At 46.0% G+C, this 17,308-nt stretch overlaps 7 protein-coding genes across 7 annotated transcripts; 5 read left to right on the top strand and 2 right to left on the bottom strand. All coding sequences in view use genetic code 12, as the record gives it.

Moving 5' to 3' along the window:
- Nucleotides 1–25: 25 nt before the first annotated feature.
- On the top strand, nt 26–2,032 carry RSM22 (mitochondrial 37S ribosomal protein RSM22; the record flags this gene model as incomplete). The annotated part of the gene is made up of 1 exon (XM_025487359.1): nt 26–2,032. A coding segment is annotated over one exon (2,007 nt), but the record flags the coding sequence as incomplete, so codon positions are not given.
- Nucleotides 2,033–6,396: 4,364 nt separating this feature from the next.
- CXQ85_003724 (uncharacterized protein) lies at nt 6,397–8,214 on the top strand (the record flags this gene model as incomplete). The annotated part of the gene is made up of 1 exon (XM_025487358.1): nt 6,397–8,214. One exon carries the CDS (start codon nt 6,397–6,399, stop codon nt 8,212–8,214), a length of 1,818 nt encoding a protein of 605 aa, XP_025340806.1.
- Nucleotides 8,215–8,404: 190 nt separating this feature from the next.
- On the top strand, nt 8,405–9,811 carry CXQ85_003723 (uncharacterized protein; the record flags this gene model as incomplete). Its single annotated transcript, XM_025487357.1, has 1 exon — nt 8,405–9,811. One exon carries the CDS (start codon nt 8,405–8,407, stop codon nt 9,809–9,811), a length of 1,407 nt encoding a protein of 468 aa, XP_025340805.1.
- Nucleotides 9,812–10,950: 1,139 nt separating this feature from the next.
- Nucleotides 10,951–13,161, top strand: PMT5 (putative dolichyl-phosphate-mannose--protein mannosyltransferase; the record flags this gene model as incomplete). The annotated part of the gene is made up of 1 exon (XM_025487356.1): nt 10,951–13,161. The coding sequence occupies one exon, from the start codon at nt 10,951–10,953 to the stop codon at nt 13,159–13,161; it is 2,211 nt and encodes a 736-aa protein (XP_025340804.1).
- Nucleotides 13,162–13,204: 43 nt separating this feature from the next.
- Nucleotides 13,205–13,661, bottom strand: MED21 (Med21p; the record flags this gene model as incomplete). Its single annotated transcript, XM_025487355.1, has 2 exons — nt 13,205–13,238; nt 13,285–13,661. The coding sequence occupies 2 exons, from the start codon at nt 13,659–13,661 to the stop codon at nt 13,205–13,207; spliced, it is 411 nt and encodes a 136-aa protein (XP_025340803.1).
- A 309-nt stretch (nt 13,662–13,970) lies between these two features.
- CXQ85_003720 (uncharacterized protein) lies at nt 13,971–15,658 on the bottom strand (the record flags this gene model as incomplete). The annotated part of the gene is made up of 2 exons (XM_025487354.1): nt 13,971–15,168; nt 15,189–15,658. 2 exons carry the CDS (start codon nt 15,656–15,658, stop codon nt 13,971–13,973), a joined length of 1,668 nt encoding a protein of 555 aa, XP_025340802.1.
- A 591-nt stretch (nt 15,659–16,249) lies between these two features.
- CXQ85_003719 (phosphatidylinositol-3-phosphate-binding ubiquitin-protein ligase) lies at nt 16,250–17,176 on the top strand (the record flags this gene model as incomplete). Its single annotated transcript, XM_025487353.1, has 1 exon — nt 16,250–17,176. The coding sequence occupies one exon, from the start codon at nt 16,250–16,252 to the stop codon at nt 17,174–17,176; it is 927 nt and encodes a 308-aa protein (XP_025340801.1).
- Between the last annotated feature and the right edge of the window lie 132 nt (nt 17,177–17,308).

Genomic DNA, 17,308 nt, shown 5'->3' with positions numbered 1-17,308 from the left:
TGTTCGTTCAGAGCCTCGTCGAAAGTCAGGCGAAGTCGTCGATTTACATGAAGATTACGTAAGACGACCAGAAGACCCCATCACGTCAGATTACAGAAACCCAGATGGAAGTTTGGTCAGAGGAAGCAATGCAGAAGAAGCCAGGCTAGATCCGTTGACTTTGGAAGGGAGGAGCGACCATTCCGTGGTGAAGTTGCCACGTGTCATTGCAAAGACGATTCAAAATAACATTTTAAGTCAAACGATGCCTTCTTTGCTTAGAGAGAGGGCTGCAGAGATATACCGTAGTTTGGAGAAGGATCTGATTCAGAAAGCGCCAGCTGGGGGCATCGATAGTGATGCTTATATTGCCGCTTTGTTTCTTCAGGATTACGCAAATGTCAGGAAAGTGCTTGTGGAGTTGAAGAAACGAGTAGGTGCTTCGTTTAAGCCTGATTCGGTTTTGGATATTGGGTATGGGCCTGCTACAGGTATGGTTGCACTTAACGAGCTCATGGGAGCTGATTTCAGGCCTAAAGATAAGGATGCGTACATTGTGGGCCGCCGGAATGACGAAATGAAGAAAAGAGCTAAGATCATCTTATCTCGGCAGCTTTCTGAGGTTCCAGATGAGCTTTTGGTGGAGGTTGATGAAGCTGAGGAGCCGCCAAAGGAACTTAAAGACGATAATTACGTTGGGCCAGTGGACGCACGTCGAATTAAAGTGAAAACAAAGTTGAGAGACTCTTTGGCGTCGACCAAGAAGTACGACTTGATTATTGTAAACCAGGCGCTTCTTACACGCGAACACAGTTTCCCTCGAGACGTCGATTTGAACCTTGAAATGGTACTCAACTTGCTTAGTCCAAATGGCCATTTGGTGCTTGTGGAAAGAGGCAATCCTCTTGGATTTGAGATCATTGCCAGGGCTAGACAGGTGATGCTTCGTCCAGAGAACTTTGAATCTGAAAGAGGTAAAATCCCCAGACCGTATATTCGTGGATCGAAGCCAAAACCTCAGAAACTCAGAGATGACGATAAGATGGTTACCGAAGAACACATTGAGCATGAAGCGAAACTCATGAAGCAACTCCAGGAAGAGATTGGCGATGTTGACGATGCCGAGCTTGAAAAGCAGCTCAACGAACGGTTTGGCGCTTTAAGCGAAAAAGATCTTAAATTCGAAGATGAAGACGATGTGGATATCATTGATCCTCTGGCCTCGTCAGCCCCAGAACAAGATTACGCCGGCGTCGACTTCCATTTGAGTATCGTGGCGCCTTGTCCTCACCACGGCAAGTGTCCTCTTCAACTTGGCGATCCAAACTTATACAAAGTCAGGAACCACAAGCACAGGTTCAGTTTCTGTTCGTTCAACAATATCATGGAAAGACCTCGTTACACCATGGAACTTAAAAAAGGTAAGGCTTTGGCCACTCTGTGGGAAAAAGAGGAATTACTGAAGAGTGAACGGAAAGCCATGGAAGGTGGAGGCAGACCTGGAGGACATAACAGTGAACTGGGCGACTACTCGTACCTTATTGTTCACCGTTCGCCCAACGATAAGAAGTCTATTGAAAAAATCGAATCTGACAGAGAACATTCATCCAGTGTGGAAGATAACTCCTCTGTCTGGCCTCGTTTGGTGACTTTCCCAAGCAAAGTCAAGAAAAACGTCAAGTTTGATGTTTGTGCACCTTCAGGCAGCATTGAAACATGGCAAGTGCCCAGATCTGTGGGAAAACAAGCTTACCACGATGCTCGTAAAGCACGCCAGGGCGATTTATGGCCTTTAGGTAAAAAAACAGTGACTGTCAAGTCGAGATTCTCCGAAGAAGGTATGGCCAGATTGAAGCTGATGGCCAAATCCCAAAGAAACATTGTCATCAAGGAAAAGAGAAAGAAAGAGTGGAAGAAGATGATTGTCAGAGACGCCCAGCTTCTTGAAGAAGGCGACGAGATGGATCCAGATACACTCCACGAGATCTACGCCAGCAAGTTGACGTCCACAAAGAAGTACCGCCAGCAGAGCAAGCGCCACGGCTTCGAATGATTGCATTACATGTACATAGTAAAGGGTAGGAATGGAAAGGAAGAAGGTAGGGTATTTGATATTGGAGTAGAAGCAGCAGAAAGCAGCGAAAAGCTGGTATTACACTTGTAAGGCCATTCTGCCTTATACAGAATTCCAGTCCTTCTCTGGTTCAACTTATATTTCTTAAGACTTCTTCTTCTCCTTCCCTTCTTCTACTTCTTCTCCTTCTCCTTCTCCTTCTCCTTCTCCTTCCCTACCTCTACACCCTCCACAAATCAAAAAACGTATAATAACCAGCCCGGGGGCCCGAAGTAAACTATACAAAACAGCCGAAACTTCCATCCTGGTGTCTCCTGGCGTCTTTCTATGGTACAAACTGAAAAAAATACTATGCTATAATTGTCTTTCTCTCTCTCTTCCCATCTACTTTCTTCTGAACGAACAGCCCTCTGTCAACTTGGCCTTACCTCCAGTAGGAGTACACAAGACAGACGAACAGCCGTCACAAGTGACAGCAGTCTGGGCGTGGGAAAACACAGTGGTAATGTTCAAGCAGCCTGGGCACTTGACGTCCATGAAAAACGATCTTGGGCCCTGGACGAGCTGCTTTTTCTTATGCTTTTGGGCCTCGGAGGCGGCGTTTGGGTGTAACAAGTCCTGAACTAAAACCATATTGAGGAAGGAAGGCGATGGAGGTGTTTCTGGGGAATGGAAATTTAGGGCTTTTTTTTTTTTTTTTTTTTTTCAGTACTGAGGCTTGATCTTGGGCAAGTACACGACCTGGGATTTGGGGAGGAATTGTGGGTGGTATATGCAGGAATGGGTGCAAAAAATGGAGGGAGGAAGCCAGTGGGTGGACTGTAACTTGGGAAGGGGAGGTGGTGGGATGGTGCAATTTGGGGTGGTAGTTGAGTGGGTACGTTAGAGGTTGGTGGGTAAATTTGGTGGGGATTGGAGGCGTGGAAGGGGAGATGGGTGGGGGTTTATGGTGGGTTAGAGTCACAAGAGTGGAAGGGAAGGGGAGGAGTGGTTTCAGGATGGGGAGGTGTGTAGGGTGGATGGGTTGGGGTGGAAGTGATTTAGAGGTGAGTTTGGAGTGGATTGGGAGAGTTTTCGTGGAATTTGGGGAAAGGGGGTGGTGGTTGGAGTGGACTTGGTGGTTATATAGTTAAGGCTAAAGGAAGGGAAGAGAAGGAAGAGGTAGTTGAGTGGATTTAGATGGAATTACGGTCTTTATGGTTTGAGGCGTTTTCTGTGTTCTATTTGGGTTACCTCGGATGTTTGTTTTGTTTAAAAGCTTGGGATGGTGGGAGATTGATGGTGGTTAGAAGCGTATAGTTAACTGTTATGTATGGGGACAAGAAGAGTGCATTCTGGGGCAACCTGGAACTGGGCAAGAGTAAACTAAAGGTACTTTTCAGGCTCCTGAAGGCACCTTAAAGCAAGGGAAATGGAGGGCTCGACGTTTGGGAACATGGAATGACCAGTTACTAACGCCTTGCATGGCATTCTGGGCCTTAAGTATGGAGTTCCGAATCGTCACTCAGTTGCCACCGAAAGGGTATAATATTGAAATGGGCTATTCAGGGAGGTTGCTTTGGGTTGCCAGAGCAACATTAAATTAGAATTAGTCATTTGGCTTCGTTTAGTGGTGATATGTGGTGGTTTAGTTAGGGCTAAAAGTAGGCATCATAGACTTCCTGAAAAGTCAATTTTTATTGAAGTTTTGTTGACATTTTTCAGGTGGTTTTGGTCAAGCCCGGTTAGTACGTAACTTAAGAATACTTCAGAAGCCAAGGACTAAAACTTTCACAAATAGATAACACTAGGACCTTAGGTTTCGTGGATAGAGGAGGTTGGCTAATGTTCCTGGAAATTAACAGAAAATGTAGGGGACAGTGTTGGTATTAAATCCCCCAGTCCAGGTCAAATATAGAGGCTGGAAGGTTGATTCTACAAGTCTCGTTCTACAGACTGTTCAGGCTGCATTGACAAAGAAGAGTATAGATATCATTAAAAGGTAAACTAGAGCATGCAAACAGAAGCTGTCTGAGATTTTTGCTGCTTAATGGGGAACAAAAAAGGCTTGAATAAATGGTTGTTGGAGGCATGGCTGCTCAGCAGTTAATTATGAATAACTGCCAGGCCATACTTGGTAACTGGTGATTCACAGAATAGTTTAAAAGCAATGAAAAAGTACAAGAACAGGAACAGACACCTAAGAAAAGAAAAGAAAAATCCAAGCTGAAACCCCAATTCACGGAAAACCAAATGTACATAACTCTCTGCCAAGTACTCCTTGTCCTCCTGGTCCTCCTACTCCACCACTCGACTACTCCACCACTCGACTACTCCCCATTCATTCAATGACCATACTTTGCCTCCTCCTTGGCTCCCCCATTCCAGTCCCTAAAAAAACCAAAACCAAAGCCACAACACTATACTCTAATTACGAATCCACAGAAGACCATGCGTCTACGCGAACCAGGCAATCAGCCAACCAATCAACCAATCAACTAAAACACTGAAAGGCCAAAAAAGGAACCAAAAAGGAACCTAAAAGTGGAGATTTCATCTCCATCTTCCTCTTCCTTTTCCCGTTTTCCTCCTTCTTTTCTTTTTTTTCCATAATTGCCCTTTTCCTCTTCACCAGTTGCAAATAGTAACGGCTGCGAAACCAGAAAACACCATAAAATAAGGTTACCTTCTGCCAAAAAGCGTCCACAAACCACCACCACTTGTTCAAATAAACCAGCCCAGCCCAGCAGAGCTGGTTAAATTTCCACCCTGGAACTCCCAAACCGCCTGTGATTTTTCCAGTGTCTTAAAAAAACCACCGGAAATTTCATATCTTCTGATTTTTTTCGGCATTTCCTTTCCTGCTTTTCCTGCTTTTTTTCGCCTGCTTTTTCACCAAAACATCAACATGCGAGTCTGGCCGAACCAAAACACGCTTCGTGAAATCAGAAAAGGAAAAAGAAAAAAAGACGAAGGAAACCTGAAAAAAAGGAAATTACCTGCCAATCAGAAGTGGCTTGGATTTTGTTTACGAAAAACCTGGCAAGATTTGGCCAGAAAAAAAGCCTAGATTGAATTGTCTTCCACTTTTCATCCAATTGATCTGACGCATCCTTTGATTGTTATTTTTTCTTGTCTCTTTTTTTTTCGCAGCCATTTCAGGCTTCATCCTTCAAGCATGTTTTATATTTTGTGTTGTGTTTTATATTTTATTATTTGGAAATATTTGGATTAAGCGAGATCAGCCCAGCCAAATCCTTCAATTTCAAGAAACAACTGGTTTTCCTGATTTCCTGTTTTCCTCTTTTTCTTCCACTCTTTCCAGTCCAGAACAGCCTCTTCTTCTGCGTAATAACCTCCAGTGCATGTGGACTAAAGGAAGACAGAACCTGCCAATTCCTGAATTTTCAACCTTCGTAACCTCTTAATGTCTTTTCTTCGCCTCCCTCGGCCACCTGGCGGTGGCCTCGGTTTCGGCAACTTTAATTTCTGAAAATTACCTCTTCCATGCCCAGATGGCTTTGAACCCTCCATGTAGAGGCATTCCACTGATAAGCTTTGATTTGCTTCCAGCCTTCCAGCCTTCCAGCCTTCCAAACACCTTTCCATAATTAGAACCATCCCTATACTTTCCTGAACACCGTAATCTGCTTTGTCTGACTTTCACTCTTTGTGTCTTTGTGTCTTGCCTTCCCTTGTCTTTGTCTTTGGGTGCAAAACAGGGTCTGGAAAGTCCCAGTTATCTCGCCCGTCCCTGGCCCAAATTCCACCAAACTTACACTGTCATACTGGAAATCGCGCGCTGATTACTCTCCCGCTTTCCGTTTTTCTCTACCACCTCTTCTTCGTCCAATCACTGTGCTCCCTCTTCCCTCCACCGCACCAGGCCTCGTTTTTCGTACACGCCGTGCGCCAGATCAAAGATCCTCGCAAATCAAGAAAAGCCTGCAGCAGGTGCGCCGCAGGGATAAAAAGGCCCTGAATTCCAGATCCCTTGGTTTTTCGAACAAGCCTTGAAGTTTTTAATTGGTTTTGGAAGGTTTTTCGTTTTTAAGGTTTTCCTTTGGATTTTGGACTTTTACGGTTTTCTTCTTGAAACTGAAAGAATCAAAGAAAAAGAGGTCTGAATCTGACTTGTCTGCGTCTGCCAGTCCAATTGGTCCAAGTTCACCAATCCATACGTATCTCCACCAATACTGGTCCAATCGCTCTGGAAATTACATTTTTGAATTCTCCTGCTAAATCCACCCACATTCCCGTTTTCCCTGGTCTGTTTTGACCACTATTCGGCTTTTCACCTCCCGGTTCCACCTTCCATTCCCTAATTCCTAATCCCTAATTCTCCTTCACCTCCCTTTCCAAGAATGCCACCTTCTCTGGTTGCCGATTGTGGCTCGGAAGAGCTGTTCATGGATATGCTTCTGCAAAACTTCCCGAAAACAAAGCATCCATACGATACAATCACTATGGGCATGATATTGGCCCCGTCTTTTGCCGCTGTGGTGTGCAATGAAAACGTCCATTTACCTACTCTCCTTTCTGACTTGGTCACTTTGATGCTAGTGGCGTGGGTCGTTCGGTTCTTGTCAAACTGGCCTGAACGGTGGGTGAAACACTTGAAACAGGTGAGAACAAGCCTACTTAATTTCGTCAATTCCGTGAAAATCGAAATCGGCCAGGCCTTCTTTTTACCTGAAATGGCTCTTAACAGAAGGGTTTTTGTAAGTAATCTTGTCGCTGCTCAAAGACTACTTAGGTTCGAGCAGCTTGCGTGGCTTGGGGGTATTGGTGGTACCCTCGCTGGCGCTGCTTTGATGCTAGTTACGAGAAAGTACTTGATTTCGCCTACTGATTATCGGTCAGAGGTTTTTGGCAATTCTACCATTCTTTTATACGTGGTGTGGAGTTTTTTTAAATTGGCTCTGCAGTATTTGGATTCGTTAAAGTCTTCAATTACCTTTACCAAGACTGCTACTGTGGAAAGCACCGTGACAGAGAATAATCTACTGTACTACATCGAAATGTTTTGCCTGGAATCGCCCGTGGTGTTGCCTACGATGAGTCCTAAAAAACCCAAGGAAGAACCTCCTAAGGAACGGACAGAACCTACTACTTTCTGCCCAAAACAACTTAATATGAAATCCAAGAACCCGCTTAACCGGACCTTGGCGGCTTCCAAACCCAAGAAGCCTTCGAAAATGGTGATTATCCCAGAACACCAACCTGTCAAGCTTAAAGAACCAGAATCCAAATTGAAACCTCTGCCTTCGGTCGAACGCCCCAAGAAATCAGTTTCATTTACTCCGTTTCCCTTGACAGGTTCAGGTTCAAGTTTCAGAAAGAGAGATGCTGCCGCTGGAGACCCTCTCGCTACGCTTTCACCAATAGCAGAAGACCAGGAATTGGCTGGTGTTGATCCAATCCAGACTGAACCAGTGGTTTCCGAACCATCAGTTAAAGAGAAGCCAAAGAAGCAAGGCAGAGTCAGTGTCACTGGAATCACGATTCCAGAAACGTCCAATCCGTCCATCACCAGGCAACAGTTCAGGGAATGGCATCTCAAGGATATGGAGTCGCTGACACCGCTGCTGCCACTGTCGCCGCCCATGCCGCTTCTGCCGCTTCTGCCGCTCAAAGTATATAGGACAGAGGATTCCGACGAGGTTGTGGGACGTATGAGAAGGTTTACAGACGTCCAGAGCCAGAAGGTGCAAAACGACTGGAAAGAGGTCCGCAGCAAGCTCACGGATCTCAAGGAAAGCTGCTACGAGTCTGCGTGGCAGTACGCCGAGTCCGTGAGCCAGATGGATATGCTGGAGCTCTTCACGCTCTGGTTTTTCATCCGAGTGTTTGTGTTTGTCCCCATCCGGCTCGCCATGAGAGTTGCCTTTCTCTTCTTCCGGCTCCCCTTCATGGTGGCCCGGCTCTACGTGTCCATCACGCTCTTCATCCCCGTGTTGATCTTCAAGATCGCCGTGTTGGCCCCAGCAAGGCTCTTTGTGGCCTTTCTTCGGGACTCCAGCACCAAGGAAATCGGGTTCCACGAGTACAGAATGGCCCATCTGCTCCCGGTGCTTAAGGACCGAGTGACCCTCAAACTTCTCCGCAAGTTTCTTCGTCTTCTTCAGGTCGACGTGGAGGACTCGCCTCGGTCCCACCCGACCCCTGTGGAATTGCTCTGATCAAGTTAACAAATTATCTATGGTTATGGTTATTTTGCAGCCATATGTGCCGTAGTTGGTGCACTCCATCTTCTTTTCCTGTGCATTATCACGCATCGGTATCTGATAGCGAGGATCACCTAAGCACCTCCATCTACTACTTTGCTTCCTTTGGATCTTCTGTCCTGTTTCCTTCTTACCTCTTTTCATCATGGCCAATAAGAGAAGAGCAAAGAAGATCAGGCCTCCATACCGGAAGTACGTCTACAGATCCAACTTCACCACCAAGGAAGACCTGGAAGACGAAGAAGAGCATGAAGAGACCGTCACGCCAAGTGGGTTTGCCTCCTGGGAGGACTTTTCCATGAAAACAAACACCAATATCCATCTGGTGTATGTGTTGACCGAGAGAGAAGGCCCCCAGGGGAAGAGATGGCCAGTGCTGCAGTTTGAAAAGGTGGATGTGTTGTTCTGGTGCCTTTATAGCAGTTCTGATGAGTATAAGCGGAAGCTCGAGGAGCTCGAGGCGAAGAAGATGGTGGAGCTCGAACGGCAGAAGAGGCAGCAGAATCTGCTTACGCTACCGGTGGAGATCATTATACATATATTGGAGATCTTGCTATATCAGAATAGGCTTAGGCCTCGGTTTCTACGCTTGCTGAAGCTTTTCTATGCTATTACCATGCCGTTGATTTATCGAAGGCCGGTGCTTAACGGCAACAACTTTTTTCAGTTTGTGGATACCATTCTGGGCAAGAACACTCATGGCATGTACATTCGAGACTTGGACTTATCGTCCGTCAACCAGCTGGGCAAGAATGCGTTTGTCGCTAAGCTTCTCAAACGGTCCCGGCCCTTTCTTGAGGCCTTCACCGCTCCACAGACCAGTTTCGGGCTCGGCCCGCTTATAGCACTACGAAGCTGTGAACACCTACGGGTTCTTGACCTACGCTTGGTTTCAGAAACACTCAATTTGGAGGAGCTTTTTCACTCTATTCGTGATTTGAAGCAACTCACGCATCTTCTGTTTCCACGGTCCTCGTTGGAAATCGAAAACTACCTGAACATCAACTGGCCTCCGAAATTGGAGTTCCTCCGTGTTTCAGGCGGCATCTCAGACGACTTTCTCATCCGTTCAGACTTTCCTCTGTCCATCAAACACATGGAGTTTGCCCACTGCCCCAAAGTGGCTCACTCTGGTTTCCAGCACTTGCTCCTGAAACTAGGAGCTAATCTCAAGTCATTACGTATCCAGTTCCCCATGCCGGGTCTCCAGGGTAATTCTCTCGATACGGTATTTATTTATTGTCCCAATTTGCAGACCCTTGAAGTTACAGTTGACTACTTATCGCAAGCAATCTTTGACGACGATTTGTTGCCCATGTTGCCATACCAGCGGCCCCTTCGCCGGTTGTTTATCAGCAGCAGCGGTATGCTTGGCACTAACGATAAAGTTGATCCTGTGGACTTGGCATTGGCGCTTTCTGAAGAGAAGTTGCCCTTGCTACGGTTTGTACGGTGCACGGCCAAACTTGGCTGGGACTCCAACTCGGAGTACGTTTCATTCATCGCCCAGGAGCTCGAAGAGCGCAAGGGCGGTCTTTACATAGGTTATTAGGAAAACATCAGGGATTTAGTGTAGACTTCTTCCAAGGAGATGCAAGTAACTGTGTTTCCAGGGTTTCCAAAGGGTTGGTAGCATTGGAGACCAATACAAATAGCCTTCCTGGTAAGTACTTAAAGATAGCAGCTTTTTAATCTTTCCTTGGTGAAAGTAGAGTTCTTGTTCTTTTTAGGGCACAGTGGCTTCTTCCTGGTGCTTCCTATTCCCTTACGTACTAAGAAGGTATACATGTACTGAGAACCTTCGGCTTCTAGTAAAACTGGTTCCGATCAAATACATGAATACCAAAGCCTTCACTTATTTGGATTTCTCGGGCAGAATACAATTTTTGGTGTCCCAAATATATATACTCTACTAGTACCTCTTCTGTATGGATATAGAGAAGGACTACCAGTATCCCAAGTTGGAACTCCAAACTCTCTAAAAAAGCCAGTTTCTTGATAATCTCAGCTCAAAAAAACCATTCCTTGTAATCTTTGAATTCAAATATGTTGGTTTCCAAATATATATATATGCCATTACTACTTCTAATTAGATAAGAGACAGAGCACAGACCATAACCATTCCACTCCCCAACAAACTTACCCTAAAAAATAACCTAACAAAAACATTCAAATCCTAATAAAGAATCACAAAAACACCTTTTTCCAAAGCAAAATAGGCCTCCCCTTAACATTCCCTCCACTGCTTCCTCTCACTATAACTGACCAAGACATACCACCCGCCGCCAATCCCCATTCCCCAACCCAAAAACCCCCAAAACAAAGAAATCATAAACAGCTTAATTTAAGTAGAATCACTACCTTCTTTTTTCAAAAATAAATTCATCAACTTTCCTCCACCCAAACCTTCCTCTTCCTCACACTCACCCAACCACCCTCCAACATCCACCACCTGCCACACAAAACCTACTAAAACCCAAAAAACCAAAACCACTCCACTAAACCATTTTCTCCAAATCTATCTAAAAACTTAAAAAAGACAAACCACCTCCAATTTCCCCCTCCAGAACTCCCCCTCCACTGCCTCCCACTGGTGATATTCCTGCACTGCCCGCACAGATACCACCTAACCAAACCTCAGATCAAACCTACTCCAACTTTTTCATCCAATTGGTCCAGTCGCTTCGTGTCATGCAGGAAAAGCTCCCTCCAGGCTATAAAAGAGGAAACCTTCGGGCTTTTTATTCCTCGGCGGTGCCTCAACAGGTGCTTGCACTGGTGAAGGCGTCTAAACTTGACCATCTATACCTTTTCTTATTGGGAGCGTTGGCGTTTGTGTTACGGTTTTATCGACTTCCCAACCCGGCGAAAGTTGTTTTTGATGAAGTGCATTTTGGTGGATTTGTTAGGAATTACTATAATGGCGAGTTCTTTGTGGATGTGCACCCTCCATTGGGGAAACTTATCTTCTATGGCGTGGCTGTTTTGTTCAATTGGGATGGGAAGTTTCGCTTTGAAAAGATAGGCGACGCGTTTGATGAAAACGTGCCGTATGTGGCCATGAGAGCGGTTCTGGCGGTTTGTGGGATGTTGACGGTGGGCCTTGCTTACGGTACACTTCGGTCTAGTACGTGTAGACCGCTTGTGGCGTTCTTTGGGGCGTTTTTGGTGCTTGTGGAGAACTCGTTGGCGACGCAGTCTCGGTTTATTATGCTTGATAGTCAGCTTGTGGCGTTTGTGGCGGCGGCTGTGTATTCATATAAACTGTTTGAGACGTCGTTGCCGTTTACTAAGCAGTGGTATAAGTACTTGATGCTTACGGGGTTGTCACTTGGTCTTGCTACGTCGGTGAAGCTTACAGGGCTCTTTGTGGTTGCATGGGTGGGCCTTTTGTCGGCTTACCAGATCTGGTTGATTGCAGGCGACTTGGATGTCTCGTTTAAGCAGTTGGCTGGGCACGTTGTGAGCAGACTCGTTGCGTTCTTGCTTATTCCATTGACAGTTTACTGTGGCATTTTTTCTGTGCATTTTATTTTGTTGCCTAAGGGTGGCCATGACGCTGGTTTGGTGTCTCCACGCTTTAAAGCTCAGTTTATTGATTCAAGCAAGGTTAAGGAAACCGCCGTGGACGTGTCTTACGGAAGCACCATCACTTTGAAACACCACCGTCTTAACCTGTACTTGCATTCCCATAAGTTTGTTTATAAATCTGGTACTGGCGAACAGCAGGTGACCATGTACGACTACGACGACGATGGAAACAACGAATGGGTGATTGAAACGATTGGAACAAACTACGACGGTAAGTTTGACAGCAGATTCAGACCTATCAAAGACGGTGACCATGTCAAATTGTACCATAAGTTCACCAAAAAGTACTTGCGTGCCAACAACGTCAGACCTCCTAATTCTGAGCACGACTACTCCAACGAAGTCTCGTGTAAAGGTAACAGAACAGACACTCAGGAGAGCAACTACGAGTGGAAAGTGAAGATTGTTGGCAGAAAGCCACATGCAGAGAACCAGTTGCCCAACATCAAAATGAGAGCCACTGAGTCTGTTTTCCAGCTCGTTCACAGAGGCACAAACTGTGTTCTTATGGGTCACGACACTAGGCTTCCTGACTGGGCGTTCCACCAGTACCAGGTGCTTTGCGTGAACGATCCAACCATGCCAAACACTCTTTGGTACGTTGAGCACAACAGCCATCCAGTTATTGATAAGGATGTGGAGAATTACCCACGTGTGAAGCTTCCAAGAATGCTGCTTTATGAAAAACTCCTTGAGTACCATAACGCCATGTGGAGAATCAACAAGGCTTTCGTGAAACCACACAGGTTTGCTACTCTCCCATACGAATGGCCATTTGTTACTAAAGGCATTGCTTACTTTACTACTGGCAATGCTGATGTCACATTGAGCGACGAACCAGGCAGTAACATCTACTCTTTGGGCAACATCGCTATTCATTACATGGGCATTTTCTTGGTCGTGTCATTCTCTGTAAAGTTTGGCCTTTATGTTCTTGGACACTTGAATCCGTTCCATATCCCAGTGGAGCCAGTGTCAAAGACCGTTTACTACTATTCCACGGCTAGTTACCTTCTTGGCTGGTTCTTGAACTATTTCCCATTTTTCCAAATGGACAGACAGTTGTTCAGCCACCATTACCTCACCAGTGTTTACTTCTTGATTTTGGCTATTGCTCAGTTTGTGGAGTACCAGATGTTCAAAAAGAAGTTCACGGGAGCTGTCTTTTTGCTCTTTGTTGCATTGGCTGCGCTCTACTGTTTTGTGTCTTTCTTCCCATTGATATATGGTCTGGGATGGACAAGAGCGAGATGCGAGGATGCCAAATGGTTCCCTGGATGGGAATTCGATTGCAAAGCATACCATGATTAAGCGTGTTATGTTCGTGTTTTGAAGATGCCATGGGAGACATCCACTATGAGCTCTTCACACCATTTGAGCAATTCGTCCTTTTCCTTGATTTTGGCTTCCCGTTCCTTTTCCACCTCATCCAACTCATCAACCAAGTCACCAATCGTCTTGAGCTGGGTCTCTGGAAGCGTTCCAATGCCCGGTAGCGAATCGATAATCATGCTTATTTGACGCGATTTGAGAATGATATCTGTGGACAATTCGTTGATGACACTATCAAAAGACGGTTTTGGACGTGACGTGGCACCGCTGGCTTCAGAATTTCCAGCCTGGCTAGGCTGTTCGGTGTTCTCTTTCTTCGTTCCTGGAAGTGGAGCGTTAGCAGCCAAGTTGATCACTGACGATTTATCTTCATCAAGTGGAGCCAACTCGCCTTGGGTATTGACGTAGTTGATGGTCGCATTGAACTGCGCCACAAGCTGGTCTAGACAGATCTGGAGTTGTGTTAAACGGTCAGACATGTCTAGATGGAAGCTTGTTGGAGAAGTGTTTTCTGCTCGGTTGAGTAGGTGGGTGGGTGGTGTGGTGTATGCAGGTCGCTCCAAATGGCTGCAAAACAGGAACCAAAGGGGAGTCCCCCAGGAGGCAGGCAGGAGTCGATGTGAAATGAAATTTCATTTGCTTTCTCTTCGTGTACCTGGAGGCTGCTTTCGGCACTTTGTTTCAGAAAGCGTCCAGAATCATATCCCCAACCATCCGCTGAAACTACAACTGGTCGTCTATTACATGCATTTATAAATTACCTGAGCCTCCTAGAGCCTCCTTGACCTCTAGCTGAAACAGAAATCGGCAAACTTATACCAGGCCTTCCAGAGCAAGCCGTTTTTTCTGGGCTGAAGCGCCAACTCGGCCTTCTCGGCCTCTTCTTCATCGTCAATCTCCTCCTTCCCTGAAGTTATATCTGCCTCCATATCTGACCTCCAATGTGTCTTCTTCCAGAACTTCCAAAACACAAAAAGCACCACAAAGAACACTGGAGCAAAGTATGAAGTGAACAAGTTGGCCACGCTAAACTGCCCTGGAAAGAACACCCAAAACCCATTGAATATCAACACAAGACCGTTCAAAAGTGCAGCCCAGTACGTCACCCACGGATAAAGAAACCTATTCACCTTATAGTACTTTTTATCCTCATAGTCACATACCTGAACCTGAACAGCTTTCTTAAACTTAAAGTAGCACATCCACATCACAGCAAACGTACAAAGCAACCCCGTAGTAGCCAAACTGATAAACCAGTCAAGCACCGTAGACGCCTCCTTAGACACTGTCATATACGAAAGACACCCTATAGCCATGGAAAAAAGCACAGCTACTATAGGACATCCACTCTTCAAGCAATATGAGAACACTCTAGGAATGTACCCAGCCAAAGCAGCAGAGTAAGCACTTCTGGCGGCACCATAAGTAAATCCATTTCCACATGACCAAGCTGAAGTCATAACAACAGCATTCACCACAGAGTCCAATCCATAAACACCCACAGACTTGATTCCAATGACCCAAGGTGAAGCAGCAGCACCAGCCTGGCCAGAATCACTGGCTGCCACAAGATCTGGGTTATTGGAAGCACACATGGAGTTCATGAAAAATATACCACCGACATAAAATAAAAAGATTCTAACGTACGTTCTTTTGGCAGCCATGGCGATGTTCTGGCGAGGCTGGGAGATTTCGCCAGATATCATGCCTAGCATATCTGGACCTCCACAAGAAAAAGCAGCAAATATCATCACGTTCCAGAATCCTAGAAATTTACCTGTAGATCCTTCCACGAGGTAAGCTTTCACGAGTCCTCCTTCGCTCCAGTTTCTAAACCCATAAGCATCGCCTTTAGGGTTACCTCCACACATGGTGATCAACCCAAAGAACATAAGGCCTACTATAAGTATCACCTTAAGCATGGACGAGACAAATTCAACCTCTCCATACCAGTTAACGCCAAAAACATTAAAAAGAGAATGGTCGCTAGGCAGATGGTCACAAACACTGCTGGACTCAAGTCTGTCCAGTAACCAGCCACAGAAGCAAAAGCCACGGCTTCCACGCAAATAAACATAAGCGTCGTGTATAAGTACATCATGGTGACGGCAAACCCCATGGCTGGATCAAGCCAGCGTGCTGCAAAATGCAAAAACGTGCCTCTGACTGGAAGGTAAGAGCACATTTCGCCAGTTGCTAGCATCAATGGCCATATCATAGTAGCTGCCCATATAAAGAACCCTAAAAATAAGGATAACGAGCCAGAAGTCATCAATGGCGTTTTCACGCCCACAAAGAGCCCAGTTCCTATAGACTGGCCAATTATCATCAACAGGACGTGTCTAGCTGTGAGCTTCCGTTTGGTCAGTCCATAATCAGGTACTATTGTTTCCTGGAAGTCTTTTATGGATTCGTTTTCGCCCAAAGCAAATTCTTCGTTTACGACGACGGCAGGGGATTTTTTTTCAGTTTCCATGGGCGAATTTTGGAATTGTGTTGGTGGAAATGCTGGTGCTTTTATAGTCCAGCAGCCGCCATGCGTAGATGCAGCTGGTGCTGATAACAGAGGGTTGGTTTTTGTGGAAATACAGGGGAATTAAGGTTTTGGGGAACTTTAGACGGGAAGGATCTACGGAATTTGGATATTTGGGGATTTCGATTTTTAATCATGTTTATGGGTTTTCTGGGTTATGGACGTTTGAGAGCTGATAAGCTGGAGATAAGAACGGAAGGTGGGTTTTTGAGGGAAAAGTATGAAAAATGGTGATTTTGGGATTTTGAAAAAACCAAGGGCCTCAGAAAGCCGAGCCCAATCTGCCTACATAAATGCCCTGGAAATTACCTCCATTTTTGGGATTCCGCCTTGGGGACCATTTGCAGCCGGTTTTCGTTATCAGCGTTTATCGTAGATACTCTGCATGGGATCGTGGCCTGCATATAGATCGAAAAAATCCAGCGCACTTTCCTAAATAGGCAAGTAATCACGTGCCACATCACGTGACTGTTGATCCCCCATCATAAGCCGGAGCTCCACGAATCACCCCCATCTACTTCCTACTATTCCTCCATGTCGACTACAACGTGGCAGCCAGACAGCGCTGTCTCGGCGTGTGTCCTCTGCGACACGCCCTTCACGATTTTCAACCGTCGTCACCACTGCAGAAAGTGTGGAAGAGTGGTGTGTGGCTCATGCTCCAGTCAGAAGGTAAAATGGTTCCCAGGATCCCGAGTTCTACGCCCTGAAGGTCGTCTGGTGCGTGCTGAAGAAGGAGAAACTTATCGAACGTGTGACGAGTGTGTGGAGGAGATCCAGATGATCAGAAGAGCTCTTTTTGAGCCTCCAGCGGAACTGGCTCCTGAGAACGAAGAGGCAGAATCTACACAGAATGTGTCTGTGGCAAATACTCGAGAGGAAAGTCCACCGTTGGGGAACTTGGTGGGTTCAGAGAATAACGACGAAAACTTGTGCCCCATCTGTGGAACAAACCTTCTTAAAGCATATGTCAAGAAAACACGCCATGAGCATAAGGAAACATCCCACACTGAGTACGAGCAGTATAAAGAGTTCCATATAAGCGACTGCTTGGTGCAGTTTGACTTTAGCGGGTCCCACCAGCGGCTCATGCTGCCTCCGAACGCCCTGCTGTCGGTGGCCAGAAATAGAATGTTGGTGTATCACGTTCCGCCACTCCCACAGCCCACTTACGAGTTTATTGATGAGCTGAACAGCACAAAGGATGGAGAAGGCGACGGCAACGGCAACGGCAACGGCGAGGGCAAGGAGGATCCACCGATTGGCTCGGTGAACTCGGTAACAGAGTATAAAGAAAAAGACGAGTTTGAGCCCGAGTGTGTGATTTGCCTCGAGGAGCTTCGCCCTGGCGATAAGGTGGGCCGCCTCGAGTGTCTTTGCGTTTTTCATTACAAGTGCATTAAGGACTGGTTTAACAAGAAGGGCTATGGCGAGTGCCCTGTGCATTTTCTGCACCATTAACATGATTCACGATATGGGATAATCTGGTGACAAATTTTTTTTCTTCATTTTACTTCTCTGGGTGCAACGGCCAAGGATGGTTTGCCGTTTGCTTCGTTCTAATATACATTTTATATTTCTCCTATGCTTATC

The sequence above is a fragment of the Candidozyma haemuli genome (genome assembly GCF_002926055.2).
Source record: "Candidozyma haemuli strain B11899 chromosome Unknown E_2014730914, whole genome shotgun sequence".
In the NCBI taxonomy this organism is placed as follows: domain Eukaryota; kingdom Fungi; phylum Ascomycota; class Pichiomycetes; order Serinales; family Metschnikowiaceae; genus Candidozyma; species Candidozyma haemuli.
The sequence above is the reverse complement of the archived record's forward strand: the minus strand, read 5'-3'. Positions and strand labels throughout refer to the sequence as shown.